At 45.3% G+C, this 16,851-nt stretch overlaps 1 protein-coding gene across 2 annotated transcripts in view; it reads right to left on the reverse strand.

Annotated features, from left to right (window-relative positions):
* Window positions 1-1,322: 1,322 nt before the first annotated feature.
* The window catches only part of ZBTB7C (zinc finger and BTB domain containing 7C), a 312,136-nt gene continuing 296,607 nt past the window's right edge, over window positions 1,323-16,851 (reverse strand). For both annotated transcript variants that reach the window (XM_050944717.1, XM_050944716.1), the window contains exons 3-4: window positions 14,586-15,782; window positions 1,323-2,589 (exon numbers count right to left, since the gene is read on the reverse strand). In XM_050944717.1, the coding sequence (XP_050800674.1) occupies window positions 1,953-2,589; window positions 14,586-15,766 (1,818 nt within the window). In that variant the 5' untranslated portion in view covers window positions 15,767-15,782 and the 3' untranslated portion in view covers window positions 1,323-1,952. The remainder of the gene's footprint in view (window positions 2,590-14,585; window positions 15,783-16,851) is intronic.

Consider the following 16,851-nt stretch of genomic DNA (forward strand, 5'->3'; position numbering starts at 1 on the left):
AGAGATTCAATTAATACTGTTTAATAAATATGTAAAAGTAGCTTGTCGTTTTAAAAAAATCTATAGGTTCAACAAAAGTTAAGGATGATTGTCCCATGATTAACTAAGGCAAACTTGTTTGTGTATCTTTTTTCCTTTCTTTTTTTTTTGTACATAAAGCAATCACATAAAAATAGTTATAAATAGAAAACTTCCAAAGTATTTTTCCCCACAGACAAACAGGAAAAAAAAATAAAAACCAAAAACAAAAATTAAAAACAAAAACACACCTTGCTTCAAGTTCTCGTAGATTATACAGTACTCAGCATCTTTGGATACTTTACATGACTCCAAATCGTAGACAAAAACACCTGAAATAACCAGTTGCCTGTAAAATGTAGTTTGTATAAGAAGTTGGTACATATACAAAAAAAAGTTTGATGCAGTTTTAAAAAGTTTTCTTTCCCGTTCCCACAGTTCATTGCACACAGGGTCTCTGCGCATTTAATTTTGGAGGACGGAGGGGGGGGAAGCTAGTCTCAGGCAGTTCATCAGGATCATTCTTTTAAATGTGTTCTCAAAGCAGAAAGGAATTATTTATGCTTGAAGTGCTTCTTGACAAAGGGAATCATATGTGAGAATGACTTTGAAGAGGGTGCTCATTTTCTCCCATGCATGTAGCAACGTCTGTGCTCCAGTAGAGAGCGCATCCTTGAATTGTGACTGAAGAGCAACACCTTTAATGGATGAACTGAAATTAAAAAAAAATAAACTATGGTCCTCTGGTTCCCTTTGATTCTGCTGAAACCGAAAGATAACAGTAAAAAGTAGAGTGAGCACGCCATAGTTTTTTAAATTTACATTTTTGAGCCTTGATTAAACTTAAAACCAGTCTCTGTATTGGCATCAAACTAACTGCAGGTCACCTCAGCAGACTGTTAAAAAGTTACCACCACTGTTTAAAAGGGGAAACTAGAAGCACATTGCTATCAAAGCCTTCTTTCAGTGGAGTATCTCATATTTTATGTTGTAAGCCCTATATTTCTGAGCTGACAAATGCTGAAAAATGATTTCTACTAGCACTCAGTGACAGTCTTGTTTTGTGGACTCTTTAGTATAATAATTTTCAATCAGGATCCCCTGAGCAATATCTGAATCCTTTTCCCAGATGATCCTGGACAGCAGGGTCTTTGTATGCTCAGAATTTCGTCAAGGGATTCTGACATGTGACATATTTGCTAGTAATTTGTAATGACCCTAGGCCAGATCCTCAGCTGCAATAAATCAGCAAAGCTGCACAGAGGGCCATTCATTTGTACCAGCTAAGAATCTGGCCCATGTCAAGGCCCTTTCAGACTGTATTTGTCATTTGATTATGGGGTTAAAAAACCAAGGAATTTAGAAGTGGCCAAAAAATGGTTTGCCATCTTCACTGATGTCCAGCTGACCATCTGGTATCACGAACGGAGAGCAATGGAAATCTCCTTCCGAAGCACTGTCTTGATCTTCAAACTAAGGCAAGTGATGTTTTCAGAAGCATTCCAAAGACCAGCCACCTGCATCCTGGAGCTTGACCCTTCCCACTCCCTCAAAATTGGATTCCAAGAACTAAGGGCAGGCTCTACTGTTGGGAGGAGACAAGCTTCTCATCTCTTATGCCAAGTGCTCTACAAATGGTCTAAAAGGACACCCCTAGCAGACTGTGCTGGTGGAGTCACTGACAAACTCAACCTACATTTCCTAGTACAATCACAGAATAATACCAACCGCAGCACCTCATTCAGAAGAATGTCCATTGTCTGTTCAGGTGTGGCTCCGCCTACCATCCTACAGCACAGTCTAGATTCACATGGGCGACCAATTGTTTCTTTGGAGTGAGATGACGAGAGACAGCAGGTGACAATCAGAGAGAGTCGTTCACTCTTTAAGAATGGTACAGAACATAGCACACCCAGTACATGGGTAGAACTGGTTTAGTTGCTAGCCTCAGAAATTGGGGCCACATGGTTTAGTCCAGGCAGTCCACTGAATCCTGTGCTCCAAGGGTCAGGGAGAGGGAAGTATGGCCGTGCCGAGATGTTCTCGTTATGGCCCAGGGCAAAGGCAAAGATGCCCCCATTCCTTTCCATGTCCAGGTGCGTCCTCCCAAACAGCTTCATTTGGGTTTCTTCGAACTGGCTCTCTAGATCTTGCAGGTTTAGAGCATTCTTGGCCCCACTCATGAAGTGCTTGTGGCTGGGGCCTGGAAGGCACATGGCCGTGGTGCTAAGATGGCTGCTCATCTCCTCCAGAGTTGGAGGCATCATGAAGCTTTTCTCATCTGGCTGGCCATTCTGTGCAAACAGCAAGCTGGCTGCCCTCCAGGCTGCGGGCTTGCGTCCCCTCCTGGGCCTCGATATTCGACAGCTCTGCCGCTTGATATGGCGGTGGAGGTGGTCGGAGCGAGTGAAGCTCTTGTAGCAGAATTCACACTGGTAAGGCCGGACACCCGTGTGAATGCGCATGTGGTTCTTTAGGTCGTAGTTGTGCACGAATTTGGCATTGCAGTGTATGCAGAGGTATGGCCTTTCTCCTGTGTGTTTCCGCATGTGGATTTTTAGCTTGTCCTGCCTACAAAACAAAAGTCACAGCCACCTGTTATCACTTGAGCATAGATACTTAAAGAGGTGCTGTCACATTAAGCCCCCAATTTAGCCTTTATTTTTTTAAAATATACATAATATTAAAAAGGACAGTGCCAGGGAGGAAGAATGGTCTTGTGGTTATGGTATGAGATTAAGTATCAGAGGGGTAGCTGTGTTAATCCGGATCTGTAAAAGCAGAAAAGAATCCTGTGGCACCTTATAGACTAACAGATGTTTTGGAGCATGAGCTTTCGTGGGTGAATACCCACTTCGTCAGATGCATGAGATTGGCACTCAGATCCTAGCTCTGCTATCATCTTTCTCTTGACCGTGAGCAAGTCACTTAATCTCTTTCTACCTCATTTCCCCATCCGTAAACTGAGGATACTCATGCTTCTCTACCACCCCAGGATACTGTCAGGAGAGATATTTGGGAGGCACTAAGACCCAGGCCTCAAAGGTATGCAGGCACCTAATGCCCATTGATTTCAATGGGAGTTTAACACTTATATACCTTTGAGGATCTGGGCCTAAGATGCAGTGATGAAGGATCACATAAGTACCTGGAGAGGTAGGTTAAAATTCATCCCTACCTAGAACTAATCCACCCACCCACCTGCTACAGATAATGTGAGTTGGTGTTTCCACTCCACACCCTCACTTTCTAGGGTGGAATAATTTGGCTCCAACTCAGTATCCAAAATGTTGTGATACGTAGAAGTCTCTTGGGTTATTTGACAATCAAAACTTTAACATTAAATGCTAAAGGAGGAAACAAATTAAATAAGACCCATTTCTACAATAATGGATCCAAGAAATCACCCAGCGCTTAATGGCCAGGCTGAGGGACAGTGCGGGAAGAGTGATATTTATGTAATTACAAAATTAAAAAAAAATTAGCAAATCTGCATATGTATATCAAGTGCTTTGCAGCTGGACTTCCTCCCCCTAGCCATTGCATATTGCTCTTCTTTGCTTGTCAGCTGTTCACAGAGGTAGTTACAGTTCTTGCCTTGGACAGCACCTACCACGCAAACTTGATCCTAATACAAATAGTCAATAATAATAACAACTTTCCAATGCAATTTAGTTACTAACGTGGGTTTACTGGCGAGACGAGCTGCACAGCTTTCTGGGAAAAAGCATGGCAACACTGTCTGCTCTGGAAAGGTGAACTTCCACTCATCTACAGAAGGTCCCTAAAGTTCAGACCGGCTGTGGCTCCAACAGGCAGAGTATAGAGCTGTGGAGCAGGGACTCAGGGTCTTCATGACCTGCATACTGTGGAACTGACCCTATGCCAGCTTTGCATAGGCCATCAGGGAGAGGAAATTTGGGGAGGAGCAGAGGCACAGCCATTGGGTCCATGCTTAGTGGATATGGACTTCTTTTCCAGCTCTGGAGTTGGAAAAACAACCATGGAGGGGTTCTGGAGCTACCCAAGGCCCTTCGGTGGGTGGGATTTTGTTCCGCCCCAATCCCTGCACTGTTCCCTCGTGCAAACCCCATTTACTCAAGCTTTGTAGGCTGGTGTATAGATCTAATATGTACCTCCAGGCTCCTCAAGAACGGCATTCTGCTGAGGCTCAGCAGAGGTGTAGTGGGGGAAGGCTGGGGCTGGAGCCATCCCACATCAGAGCAGATCTGAGCACCTAGCATGGAGCAGTAGTAAACCCTATGTAGTTCTATCTCCCCGCCACTTCCCAAATAGCCTCTACTGAGCAGCATGAGGAGGACACATCCCTGGCAGCATGGGTCCTGCAGCAGTAGCCCTGTAACCAGGGGACACTAGAGGTGCAGCTGTCCATGTATCCCTGCCCAGGAGGGGGTGAGCGGGGAAAGCAGAGATATTTAATTTTCTGAGCTATCACCCCAGCTACGGTCCATAAATCACAGCACATAGTGACACAGCAGACAGCCACTGACATGGCTGCAGTGGTATCCAAGGTACCGATCACCTTGGAATCTAAGCTCCTCACCACAAATGAGGTGGCCATGTAAGATCCCTGACCTGACTGCCTCTCATTCCAATGGACTAGATAGCACGGTGCATGTCGGTATCTGGGAGTGGTGGGCCAAGCGTCCCTACAGCACAAGAGCTCATCTTCATGGGAAATGTTTCCAATGATGCACGTAGAATGATATCAGTGTGGTGAAACAGCTATAGTTATATGGTATTGTTACCGAAATATCGGGTCTGCCTAGCTGAGAGCCAATAACAGCCTAACAGGGATAAGGAAAAGATACTTTATTCTGCAGAAGAAAGGAGAGCCCTGTACCTTGGTACAAAAGACTCTGCCTCACACAAATTTCACAAACTTTTTTTACACTTTCAGACAAAGACCCTTGTGTGTTAACACTTGATTGGTAGGTGTCAAATCCTGCATTCTGTTATCTGGTTAGTAAAAACTGGTTTGAAGCAAGTTTTCTCTGCTTCGAGGCATAAGAGAAAAGATAGTTCAAAAGTTCAGGTTACTGTGTACGTGAGGCTTCTGCTTCCCCCTAATGGCCAAACCGTTAGTTGTTAGGAGGGTTACCATAACTTTCACAGTATAACTGACCGTGTGGGTGTGTTATAATGGAAGAAGAGTGCCCCCATGGGGGCTGGGAGTGCATTATACTGGTATAGCCCTACCAATTTAAATATAGCTTTCCTGTGTAAACAAGCCCCAAGATCCATCCTAACAAACACACTGACTATGCTCACTTCTGTTTGACAAAAGGGAAAATCCCATAACACCAGCTACACCGAGCCCCTTTGGCACAGCTGCTTTCAACGCCATGCGGGCTACAGGAAGCTCCATCTAATGGCATTCACAGAGCCGTCTGCTCGCTATCACACAAAGCCAATGAGAGAGTTAGCCTCTGGCTCCAGCAGGGGGCAGTACAGAGCCACACCACCACAGGGACCGGCTCAGGGAAGGACAGGGCTGACTGCTTCTTCCAATGCAGTTGGCCAGCTTCATGGACTGGTGCCATGGCCCTACCACCTCTCTGCACCCTTCAGGGCAGATGGACGAGGGAAGTCCCCTGAGGTCAGGGATTGCAATTGTGCCAGGTCCTTGTGCAGGTGATGCAACAGAGTGGGGAGAATTTCCTTGTGTTGTCCCCAACTGTGCACCCATGTCAAACCCAGCTCAAGGAACTCAAGCACTAGAATTTTAGCCGGGAACAATTTTCGAAATCCCTTTATCCAGAGAATCTGGTGCTGGCAAAAGGTGGCAGATTTGCTGCCCTGGTGACTAAGGCTACCTCTAGCTACAAAGGAGGCGTAGCACAGGCAGATTTTTCCATACTGCGCCCACTGAGCTACATCAACCACTGCACGATGGAGAGCTTCCATACCCCTACCAGAGGTGCCAGATAATGCCAACGGCACACAGCTTCTGGGCCCAATCCTGGGAAATACTGAACACCTGAGAGATGCTGGGAGCCTTCACCTCCCATTGACTTCAGCTCCCAGGATCAGGTCCTCTTGAAGGGACTTTCCCTGGCTAGTGTAGTGATAATGCTTTGCATATTGCTACGTGTGTGCCCCAGGTTCAAATCCTGCTCCTAATCTTTCTCTTCCTAGGCTGGCTGTGGCTAAGGGCTCTGAGAAGGAAGTGCACCCCCCAGAGGGAGGCTCCTGTATTGATAACCAGCAACCACTGGAGCGGATTAGGGGTGGCTCACAAGTCAGTGGGCTCCCAGGGGGGCAGGGACTGCTTCTTCCTGATGCCCCTGGAGGCAAAAGTCAAACTAAGGGGGGAGAGGGACCACACAGTAATGGCCCCCAGCTCCTCCTAGCAGGGCTGGCCAAGCTTGCAGCAGAGCAAATGCATCTTTTTTAAGGGTGCAGTTCTCTGTCCCCCTCTAGTGGTGGTTGGACTAGACTGATCCTGCTTCAGCCTTAGCTGACAGGGTCTTTCAGTTCAAGAAGTAGAGGCTTTAAAATCCCACAGACCCAGGTCCAATCCTCCCAGGGCTCTCTAGCACTGAACACGCAGCAGATCAGAGGTTTGACTCTGCCCCATTACTACCCACTCTGTCTATGCCTTTCCACAGTGCTGTTCCAAAGCGTTCTTCTAAAAGCCACACAATCACACCCTTCTACTTACAGATTCTGCATCTGGTCCCCTACATGTTCAAAACAAATTGTTTGACAAAAATACAAACAAAAAATTAAATAATTTCCTATCATCAAAACCAGAGGTTAACATGCACTGGGAAATAGGATGACCTTGGTGAGATCAGAGAGACAAAGTGGGTGAGGTAATATCTTCTACTGGACCAACCTCTGTTGGTGAGAGAGACAAGCTTTCAAGCCACTCTCAAAAGCTTGTCTCTCTCACTAACAGAAGCTGGTCCAATAAAAGATATTATCTCACCCAGCTTGTCTGCCTAATACCCTGGGACCAACATGGCTACAGCTACACTTGGTGAGATTGGCATTGCTGATTAGTGCATCTTGGTAAAATATAATTTGGTGCTAAACCTTCCCTTCCTGTTATATTCCCAATGACCACGAGGTGTCTCACGAGCTTGCTTTTAAACATGATGCTTCAATTTAAGAGTTTGAGATTGTTGCAGAATATGGATATGTACCTTTTACACTAGTTAGTTGTTTACAGTAATATCCCAGGGACTTGCACAAAGATTTACAATTTGGCACATACACTATCTAAATTAAAGGGATATTGTGCAGCTCCAAATTTAGATTTCAGAGATTTTTAAAAGCACCTATTGGATTTAGTAGCAAAATGACATTTATTTGTAAAATAAATATTTTTTGGAGAAGTCTAAGACCAATAGAAATGTTTCCATGATTTTTTTAAAAATCCAATTGATTTTTAAAAATAAATTGAATGTTCTCCTACAGTGTTTGCAAACTCCAGCATTGCAACATAGCTCGAGATCCTAAAAAGTGAAACTGCCTTGCCTATTTAAATTGTCCAAACGGAGAGAAAGGCAGAAAGTCAACAAACTGTATACTAGTAGAAAGTAAATCTGATTTCTGAAATCCTTTCAGTTTTATTTATCTAAAATGTTTGTAACAGGACTAAGATTTAAATTATATTTATATATGCACACAAAAAACCTACATTAAAAGAACATTATTAAGGCTGCAAAGTCAAGCACTCAGAAAGTCAGCAAATGCCAGAATTAAGGTTGGCTGAGGTAACAGAGTAATTGGTAGCAGTAACTGACAGGGGCGTCATTTCAGAAAAATTCTTAGGGGGAGGGAGGGGACAAAGTTATGTCAGGGTATAGAACATTATAGGTGATTAGATTATATTTTGCAAAGTGTGAAGGGGGGCACAATAAGCAGAGCATATAGACCAAAGTCAGGGCCAAACGAACAAGTACTTTTGCCCCTAGCAAGTGAGGCCCCTTGGAGTCAGTTGTCATCCTCACGTGGATCAGCACTAGAGGGGTATGTGCTTCTTTCGCAGATATTTGCTGACAGCAGAGGAATGGTAACACTCAGGAATCTTGGGTTCCGTTCCAGTCTCTGGAAGGGAGTGTGTTCTAATGGGCACAGAATCTTCTGCCCATTCCCCCCTCAGGGTGAGCGCTTCTGCCTGGTCCCCTCCAACATGTCCCTGTCCCAGTCCTGTTCACTCCCCACCACAGCTCCTTGTCCTAGGCCCATTCTCTAAACCTAGCCAGTCCCACTCTCCACTCCTCAGGCTTCTCACCCCAGGCCCATTCTCTTTGCCCAGCCAGGCTGGTCTCACCCCTCTGGACTCCCTATCTCAGTCTCACCCCTACTCCCAGTCTCCTTGCCAAGCCATTCCCAGATCCTGCCACCCTAGTAAACCCACAGCTAGTTTCAGTCTCCCCATCCCTGTCCCTCATCTGATCTCCCCTTCTCCAACATTCTCCATCCCCACTGGGTCCCTGTGCCAATCTCCTTCCTTGGGCTTCTTATCCAATCTCAGTATTATCCTCCACAAAGCCTTGACTGAGAGTCTCTGCCCATCCAATGCCAGTTTTCTCCCCACACCCCGGCTCTTCCTCACATCTGTCTCCCTCCCGCCCCCACTGGTTCTCAGCTCCAATCTCCTTGACCAGTCAGTCCCAGTTCCCTCCATCCCAACTCCCAGTCCATTTCCCTCTCTTCCTCCCTGCCATCAGCCTCCAGTCATAGCATAGGCACTGACTCTCTGGGTGCTCCAGCATTGGAGCATCCACAGGGAAAAAACAGGGGGTGCTCAGCACCCACCAGCAGCCCCACTGATCAGCTCCCCCCCGCCCCCCCAGCGCCTTTCAATCAGCTGTTCAGCGGCATACAGGAGGCGCTGGGGGGGAGCAGGAGGAATGAGGGCAGGGTGTGCTCAGAGGAGGGGGCAGAGTGGGGTCGGGAAGAGGATTTGTGGGGGTTGGGCTTTGGGGGAAAGGGTGGAGTGGGGTTGGGGACTGGGGCGGAGCAGGGAAGTGGAATGTGGGCGCACACGAGTCATAGTATCGCTTCTGCCTCAGGTTTCTTGTCCCAGTCTACTCCCCCATCTTCCCTGCAGGGCCAGCTCTTATCTCATCTGCATTTGAATCTGGCAGCCTCCCCCTCTGCCTAGGCCTAGCAGGGGGGTCACTGACAGCACAGGAGAGACAGGCTCCCTGCTCTTAGTTCAGATGCCCAACCCTGCCAAGGCCCAGAGCAGCAGTTGCAGGCAAAGTCCTACTCCACTGTGGTGGATGGAGTCTTTGGGAAATTTAACTGCTAAAATCGAAGTCTCTACTGAGCATGTATGAACTGCGGTTTTTCAAGCTATAAGCTTGGCCAAATTTGGGTGGATTTTCACGGGGAAGGCGAAATGCATCTCCCTGACACAAAGACGGTCACCCTGCCAAATGTCAAGTCCCTCCTCCAAAGCATAGGGCTTTTCAAAGAAAAGGCTATCAGAATTTTTTTAAATGGGCAAAACTACGTATCGTTCCCCCCCAACCTCATTCTCAGAAACAGCTGGACCATTTTGGCTGAAATTTTTCAAAGCCGACTGAGGCAGACACCTAGATGGAAAATTTCACTCGAGTGGTTAAAGTTTTGCAAAGTAATAAACAACTGAAAATGGAGCTCTATAATGGGAAGTATCAGTCAACCTTAACAAGCTACAGCATACCAGTTAGGTTCAGTTGTCACTGATACTCTTACAATACAATATAAATTAAAAACAATATAATTTAAAAATATCATATTATACAGTACTAGTATGATTTTTAACCTACCAGGATCCCTTTTCTTGACAGACAGCTTGGGTGCCAGAATCGTATACTATAGATACAGACACAACTGATTCAGAGCATTATGAACAACTGTGTGTAAGACACAATCTGGATCCGTTAGCACATGACTCTACAATGTGAGTTACAGGAGTATTCTATGGACAGCTGTTACTAGAAGCTAGTATGTTATAAAGTAGGAGGGTTTCACTGGCTTGTTTTTATATTTGTTAATACAGATGATCAGCTTACTTTTTTTTCTTTTTAAAGCACTTTTAGGTGATTTGCAAGCGCCAAGAGATACACAAACGTAACTTATGGAACCCCTGGATCTCACCTTTCTTATCCACCCTCTCTCTCTTTGGTATGTCACACTCACTGTGCACCCTGTTTCAAAAGAGGCTCCAGTCCTCCACAGATGTATCCAAGTGTCTGCCTTTGAAAGTCCCCCTTGAAGTCAGTGGGAATACTTGGTGTGTAAAGTTAAGCATGAGTCTTTGAAGAACTGGAAACTTAAATTATAAAATCTTTGGAGCAGGAAGATGTCTATCTGGGTGTGTATACAGCACCTCACACAGTAGGTCCATGATACTTATTAGGACCTTGTTTGCTACCACAACACCAATAACAACAACAAATAAAAAAAGAGAGTCTTTCTAACTTGAAGACCTTCTCCTTGAAAACTGTGGGCCTGGCTGGGAACAAGACGCCTACAACACAGCGAACAGGACAGCTAACATATTGTCAGTTTTCTCTAATCCTCCAAACACTCAAAAACCAGACTAGAGTCTAAGCAATCTTCATTTTAAAAAACATCAATGTCCTATTAAATTAGCCCTGTTTCTTGCAATCAGTTTTACACAGGAGCAAGAGTTCACAGATCCAGCTGCAGAATTGGGGCCTTAATCTATTCTTTAGCTGGAGGGGATTCCCTGAGTTCTGTAGTGTTCCCAGAGCGCTGCAGCAACAGGTTGCAGATGTTTGCTCAGGAATCCTTCCATGGGCATCACAACCAACCTAGTCTGGGTTTAAAAACTAATCGCAACTGATCAACATTACACCAATATTACAGTAAAAACATACCTAGCCTTCTTTGTAAAGACAACCCTCCTCCTCCCTGCGCATTAAAGCTATTGCAAACTCATTACAAAAATCTCAAGGTTTTTAAATGCCCACTTTATTCAGTGTATCAGAGAGGGGGAAAAAAGCTTTAGTGCTGTGTGATTAGATGGTATGATTTCAGGGCAGATCCTGCAAAAACTTAGGCATGTGAACTTTACTCAAATGAATAGCCGTCAATGGCGGCAAAGTTACATACCTGCACAATTCTAGGCAGGATTACGGTTTTAGTTTTGCTTGACTTTCTTTGTTACCCATTTTCTAGCTTCTGCTTCTTGGATATGAATTTAGAAATCATGTAATATAGAATATCTGATGCATGAAAGCCAAATGTGTAATACAGAACCCTTATACTGCAATGGTACAAAATCAGAACCATTCATCCAATCCTCTTTGAAGTTTGGATAACTGGGTCCTGGATCAGAGCCATCTCTGTGGTGGTTATACAAAACCAAACCAATCTCTGTTTTGTCCGTTTCCGGATTTAATATCTTCTCAACTCTCTGTATTATTGCACACAATACAACATAAGAAAAGACTTAGAACCCAAGTCCTGAGTTCAGTGGGAATGGAACACCCAGACAGTATTCAGAATCAGGCCCTTCCTGCCCACATTGAAATCTGCCCTTCATTTTCAAATGGACAGGTGAAATTTTTAAAAGTACTCAGTGCTGGCCTAATTCTGCTCCCATTGCAGCTGGTGGAAAGCATCCTGCATTGGCCTAACTCTGGGTCTGTTAACGACATTGGGAAAACTTCCTTTGTCTTCTATGACAGCAAAGTCAGATCAAAGCTGAGCACTTTTGAAAATCTCACCTGACAACTTCAAGAAAAGCTCTATCCATATTAAAGTGTGGTTGGAAGGAGCTAATATAAATACACGTGCAGCATGCAGTACACTGGGATCCGGGCTTGGCTGAGCCCTCTAATTGCTACCACAATATAAATGATTAATAACAATAACGAGACCATTCAGTGTAATTTCTCATTTTACGGGAATTGCTCACTGAAGGGACAAATTCTGCCTCAGCTGTACGCTCAGCTTCCACTGAAGTCAATGGGGACCACATGTGCATCCCAGATCAGAATTTATTCCAGAATGTTTTTCTAATGTAGCATCTTCTCCATGAACAAAGTCCCCTGGATGGCACATAAGCTGCCACAAGCTACAGCATACCAATTAGGTACAGTTGTCAATGATATTCTTATAGCTGGTTGCAGATAGATATGCGTTTTGGCGGAGGAGTGGAAGGAGACACAGGATGACAATGCAATCTGGAACTTCTTACTGGCAGGCTGTTGGTTCAACCTGCAGTATGACCTAGTGGTCAGAGCACTATACTGGGATGCAGAACCCTTAGTTTCCCTAGTCTGCTCCTGGACAGCTAGGTGGCCTTGGGCAAGCCACTTCACCTCTGTTTCCCCATCTGTAAAATGGGGATAATGATACTGACCACCTTTGTAAAGTGCTTTGAGATCTATGGTTTGTACAGCACCTAGCACAATGGGGTCCTGGTCCATGACTAGGGCTCCTAGGTGCTATGATAACATAAATAACATGGATGAAAAATGCTATATAAGAGCAAGGTACATCTGACGGTGCGTGCGAAGTGTGTCTGTGGTCTTAGCTACTTCCCTTATGGACAGTTATCCATAGCACCAGTGCAACCACACCTGGTAGTAATTGGTATTAACGGCAGTGGCCTCAACAGAGAGGCTGGGGCCAAACACTGGATGGGTGTGAAAATGAAAACAGTCCCTACAGGTCAGGAGTGAGGCATATTTGTAGGGCAGGTTGGGGAAGTTTGCATTATTGCTCCCTATTATGTAGCTAAATGGAAGTTGTATGTGTCCAGTTCTAACAATGCAGCATTTTTCAATAGCACTTACATGTAAATAGGTGTGGGGTGACAGTGACGGTAGGAACAAATTACCTGCAGTCATTAATTAACACAGGCAATTGGCCTTTCCCTTTAAACATCAGGGTTAGCCAGATCACACTGGCTACTAGCCTGCGGCACAATGTGCAGCATACTGGAATGCGGTATCAGCTGTGTTAATGTAGCATGGCATGGAAATTTATTTTCAGGTCAAATCCTCATCATCTGCATAGACTGCATGTGAATATTATCATAGGGACAAAGGAAGAAAAGGCAGGCTGAGTACTGATGCACCCCAGGTATCTGCCCACTGTCAGGCGCTCTGCTCTGCCAACTCTTCACGTTATTTTCAAACAGCTCGCTCACTCAAGCCTAACAGGGCTTTCTCTCCCTCACAGCCGGAAGCTGAAGTACCATGCTCTTGTCAGAAAGCTTTATTATAGTACAGACTGTACTCATTAGATATTAATTATACTCAGCAAGAACAGATCCAAGAATCTGCTTGTCTCTGCTCATGGATTTAATTGGCCAAGCTTTTCAGAGAAGAGCTGCATGGTGCTGCATCCAATCTGTGTCGCTGACTTAGAGCACAATGGGCCTAATCCATGCTCATTTATATCCTCCCAGGGCACTGCTGAAGTCAAAGGAGGTGCGAAGGGTGTAAATCATCACAGAATTTGGACCCAAGCTTGCTGATTTCATCCTTGTCTCCACTGGGAACATGCACCCCGTTAGAAAACCTGGTAACCAACACATTATAATTAGAGAGAGAAGGTGGGTCAGGTAATATCTTTTACTGGACCAACTGCTGTTGGTGACAGAGACGAGCTTTCGAGCTACACAGAGCTCTTCTTCAGGGAAGAAGAAGAAATCTGCCTGTGTGGCTCAAAAGCTTGCTTGTTCAACCAACAGAAAGATGGTCCAATAGAAGATATTACCTCATCAACCTTGTCTCCCTAATATCTTTGGACCAACACAGCTACAACAACACAGCAAACAATGTCATAATTAGCACGTTCTCAGCCTTAGTATGGACAAGGACAGTTGTGTTTAAACAGGTGGAAGCTGGTTGTGGTCCACACCCAGGTCAAAATCATGTTTAACCCAGTGCTAGTGAATGCACTTTCTAACACAATGCATAGACAAGGCTTGCCGATGAATTACAAGAAAAAAGAGTCCTGATCCAAATTCCACTAAGTCAACAGAGAGACTTCCATTGATTTCAGTGAGTTTTGGATCAGCCCCTAGATTATCTAGGTAGCCAAAAACATTTCAGCCAGAAACATCCATTGATTTGTTTCACCAGTCTTGGTTACACACCTGTTTCTGCAGTGCTTCCACAGTGGATTCCACATCGGTAAGCAATGACCAGGTGGAAAATGTTACAGCCCTTTATTCACTCTTGTCTGGTTACTAGCTATCTGGATAACCTACAGGCTGATCCAAAACCCGTTAAAATCAATGGGAGTCTTTCCACTGACTTCAATAGGCTTTGTGTCAGGCCCCTATTTCCTTGATATTCACTTTACTCTTAAGTCCAAGGAGACACATTACTTAAATGCCTGTGTCTCCATGGAGCGGCTTCAACGAGATCTTTCTCCGTGTCTACTAAGGCCCTAACCTGCCACATGCTCACGTGTAGTAAGCGGTCTCTATGAAATAGCATTTATGGTTAGCAACCTGTATTGCTGGACTCAATAAATCCATCAATGCTTTATTAGGGCGCCATCCCCCTTTTGTAGCTGCACCGCTAAATCCAACGGTAATAACTGATGCACACCTGGTAAAGCGAACTTCACAGATAGTGCACATGTATGGCTTTTCTCCTGTGTGGGTTCTCATGTGCCGTGGCAGCTTCCCTGCCCCCATGATGACTTTGTTACAGATCGGACACTGTTGAGATGCCTTGGGCTTTATCTTCCTTTCTTCCTCGAGAGGCCATGGAGGAAACACTCCTCCCAGGTGGGTGGCACTTAGAAAGTTGAGATAAGCGCTATAGTCGTTCTCTGCCTTAATGTGCCCCAAATGACCTCCTGGATTGCTGGCAAACATGTCCTTGAAGAAGTCATTAGGGAAAGGAGCTGGAGGGAGCTCTTCCTTCTCCTCCTCCTTTATCTTCCTCTTTTTGATCACCAGATCCAAAGGACCATTGTCCACTTGCTGCTCTTCTAGCTGGGAAAAGGAACTGAAATTTCCATGCCACAGGTGGGGAAAGAAGTCTGGTGTGAAGGGAGATAGGGCTGGCCTCCTTTCTGGAATGTTCGTTTTAGGGTACAAATTTTCCCTTAGTAATGACTCAATGGAAAAGTCTCGTATCATGCCCAAGTGGCCAGCAGAGCTATGGGCTGGGTAATGGTGTGGGAAGTCTCTAGGTGCTTCTGTATATGTTTCTTCGGTAAGGTCAGACTTTGAAGGGCTTTGGTGACAGCTTACTTCTTGGACATCCGTGAGGTTCTCTTGATTCACAAAATCTTCCACTTCTTCCTCCTCCTCCTCCTCCTCTTCATCATCATCATCTTCATCATCATCGTCATCTTCATCCTCTTTATCATCTTCCTCTTCAGCTTCTCTGTCAGGCTCCATGATTTCAATGCATACATTGATAATGCACTGGATCTCCAGCATCTTGGCTGCGTTGAGGATGTGCTTGACGTTTGAGGTGGTGATGGTGAGGGTTGAAGTGTAGGCAAACTCTAGGATAGCAGAAAGTGCTTCAGGCTTGACAAAGTCAATCTCGTAAACATAGGGCTGGTCTGTTAAAGTGCCAGTAGTGAAGAGTTTTTTAAAGTACTTGCTGCAGGCTGCAAGGACAGACCTGTGGGTCCTGTACTCCTGGTCCTGGACAATGAGGATGACATCGCAGAGTAGACCATCATGCCGCTGTTCATTTAAACCGCAAAGGACTTCACTGCTGTGGTTTGGGAATGGGATCCCAATAAGATCTTCAATGCCATTGGCCATATTCTCATTTAGAGCCCTAGAACAAAATACAGACAGCAAGGAATTAGAGAGCAGATCTCTGAGTATCCATTAAGTTGACTGTGCCATGGTCACCGCTTGTCTCAAACACTGTGAACTTCTTCTCTCCTGCTGCCCCACTTCTTCCTTCTCCTCTCTCCAAAATGCTGATCACAAAATCATCTCCTACTTCCACTGCTCCCTACACATTATGAAGCTATGTGAGATTTAAGCTCCTCAAAGCCCTCCATGATCTCGTCTCACTTCCCGCTGTGCTCTCCACTTCCTTCTCTCCCTTTGGCCCCTCTTTCCACTCTCAGCTTCAGGCCTGCTCTCAGGTTGTTCCTGTGTCTGAGACAGCTTCCTGTTTCTTATCCCCCTATGCCTTTTCTCCTCCTCCACATCCCTCCTCCAGGAATCCTTTCCCACTGATTTCTCCCCAGTGATGTCTCCCGCATGCTCCCAGACACAATTTGTTGCCCGTGTTTGTGTTGCCTGAATTACATGCTAAGCTCTTTATGTTTTGCTAGGCACTATGAGTATTTACATCACTATCTGACTAAATAAGAAAAATAAAAGCATGCCTGGTATTCAATCAACGACATGGCATGACCGGTTTCCTTCCTAACATGCAGTGTTATTAGCACTGTAACACAGCTATCCCATATTGCCTGGGCATGGGATAGATGATCCAATGGACATACACATGGAGAGCAAACAGCAGCATGTTTGGGATGTCGTACTGAACAGATACCTGGAAAGACTGGCTAATTGGCTAAGCAGCAAACCCAGTTCAGTGCTTACAGGAAAACAACCATGCATCTGCCTTGGCCACTGGCAAAGGTGAGATATGGTTAGCTGCCATCATCAGTAACTGAGTATTAGCCATGTGGCTTGTGGGCACTGACCATGTTTAGAATCGACCGTGCAAAGAACTGGGGTCAGAGTTGCGGCGTGGATGGGAGGGGAGATCTAACACTGAAGGCTTTGCCTCTTGGATGCGATGGCTGTATCGCTCACATTTACAAGAGTATTATCAAATCTACTCTGCTACCCTTCAAAGGCCTCCATCACCCCCCTGTGCAGCT

The sequence above is a fragment of the Gopherus flavomarginatus genome, chromosome 3 (genome assembly GCF_025201925.1).
Source record: "Gopherus flavomarginatus isolate rGopFla2 chromosome 3, rGopFla2.mat.asm, whole genome shotgun sequence".
In the NCBI taxonomy this organism is placed as follows: domain Eukaryota; kingdom Metazoa; phylum Chordata; order Testudines; family Testudinidae; genus Gopherus; species Gopherus flavomarginatus.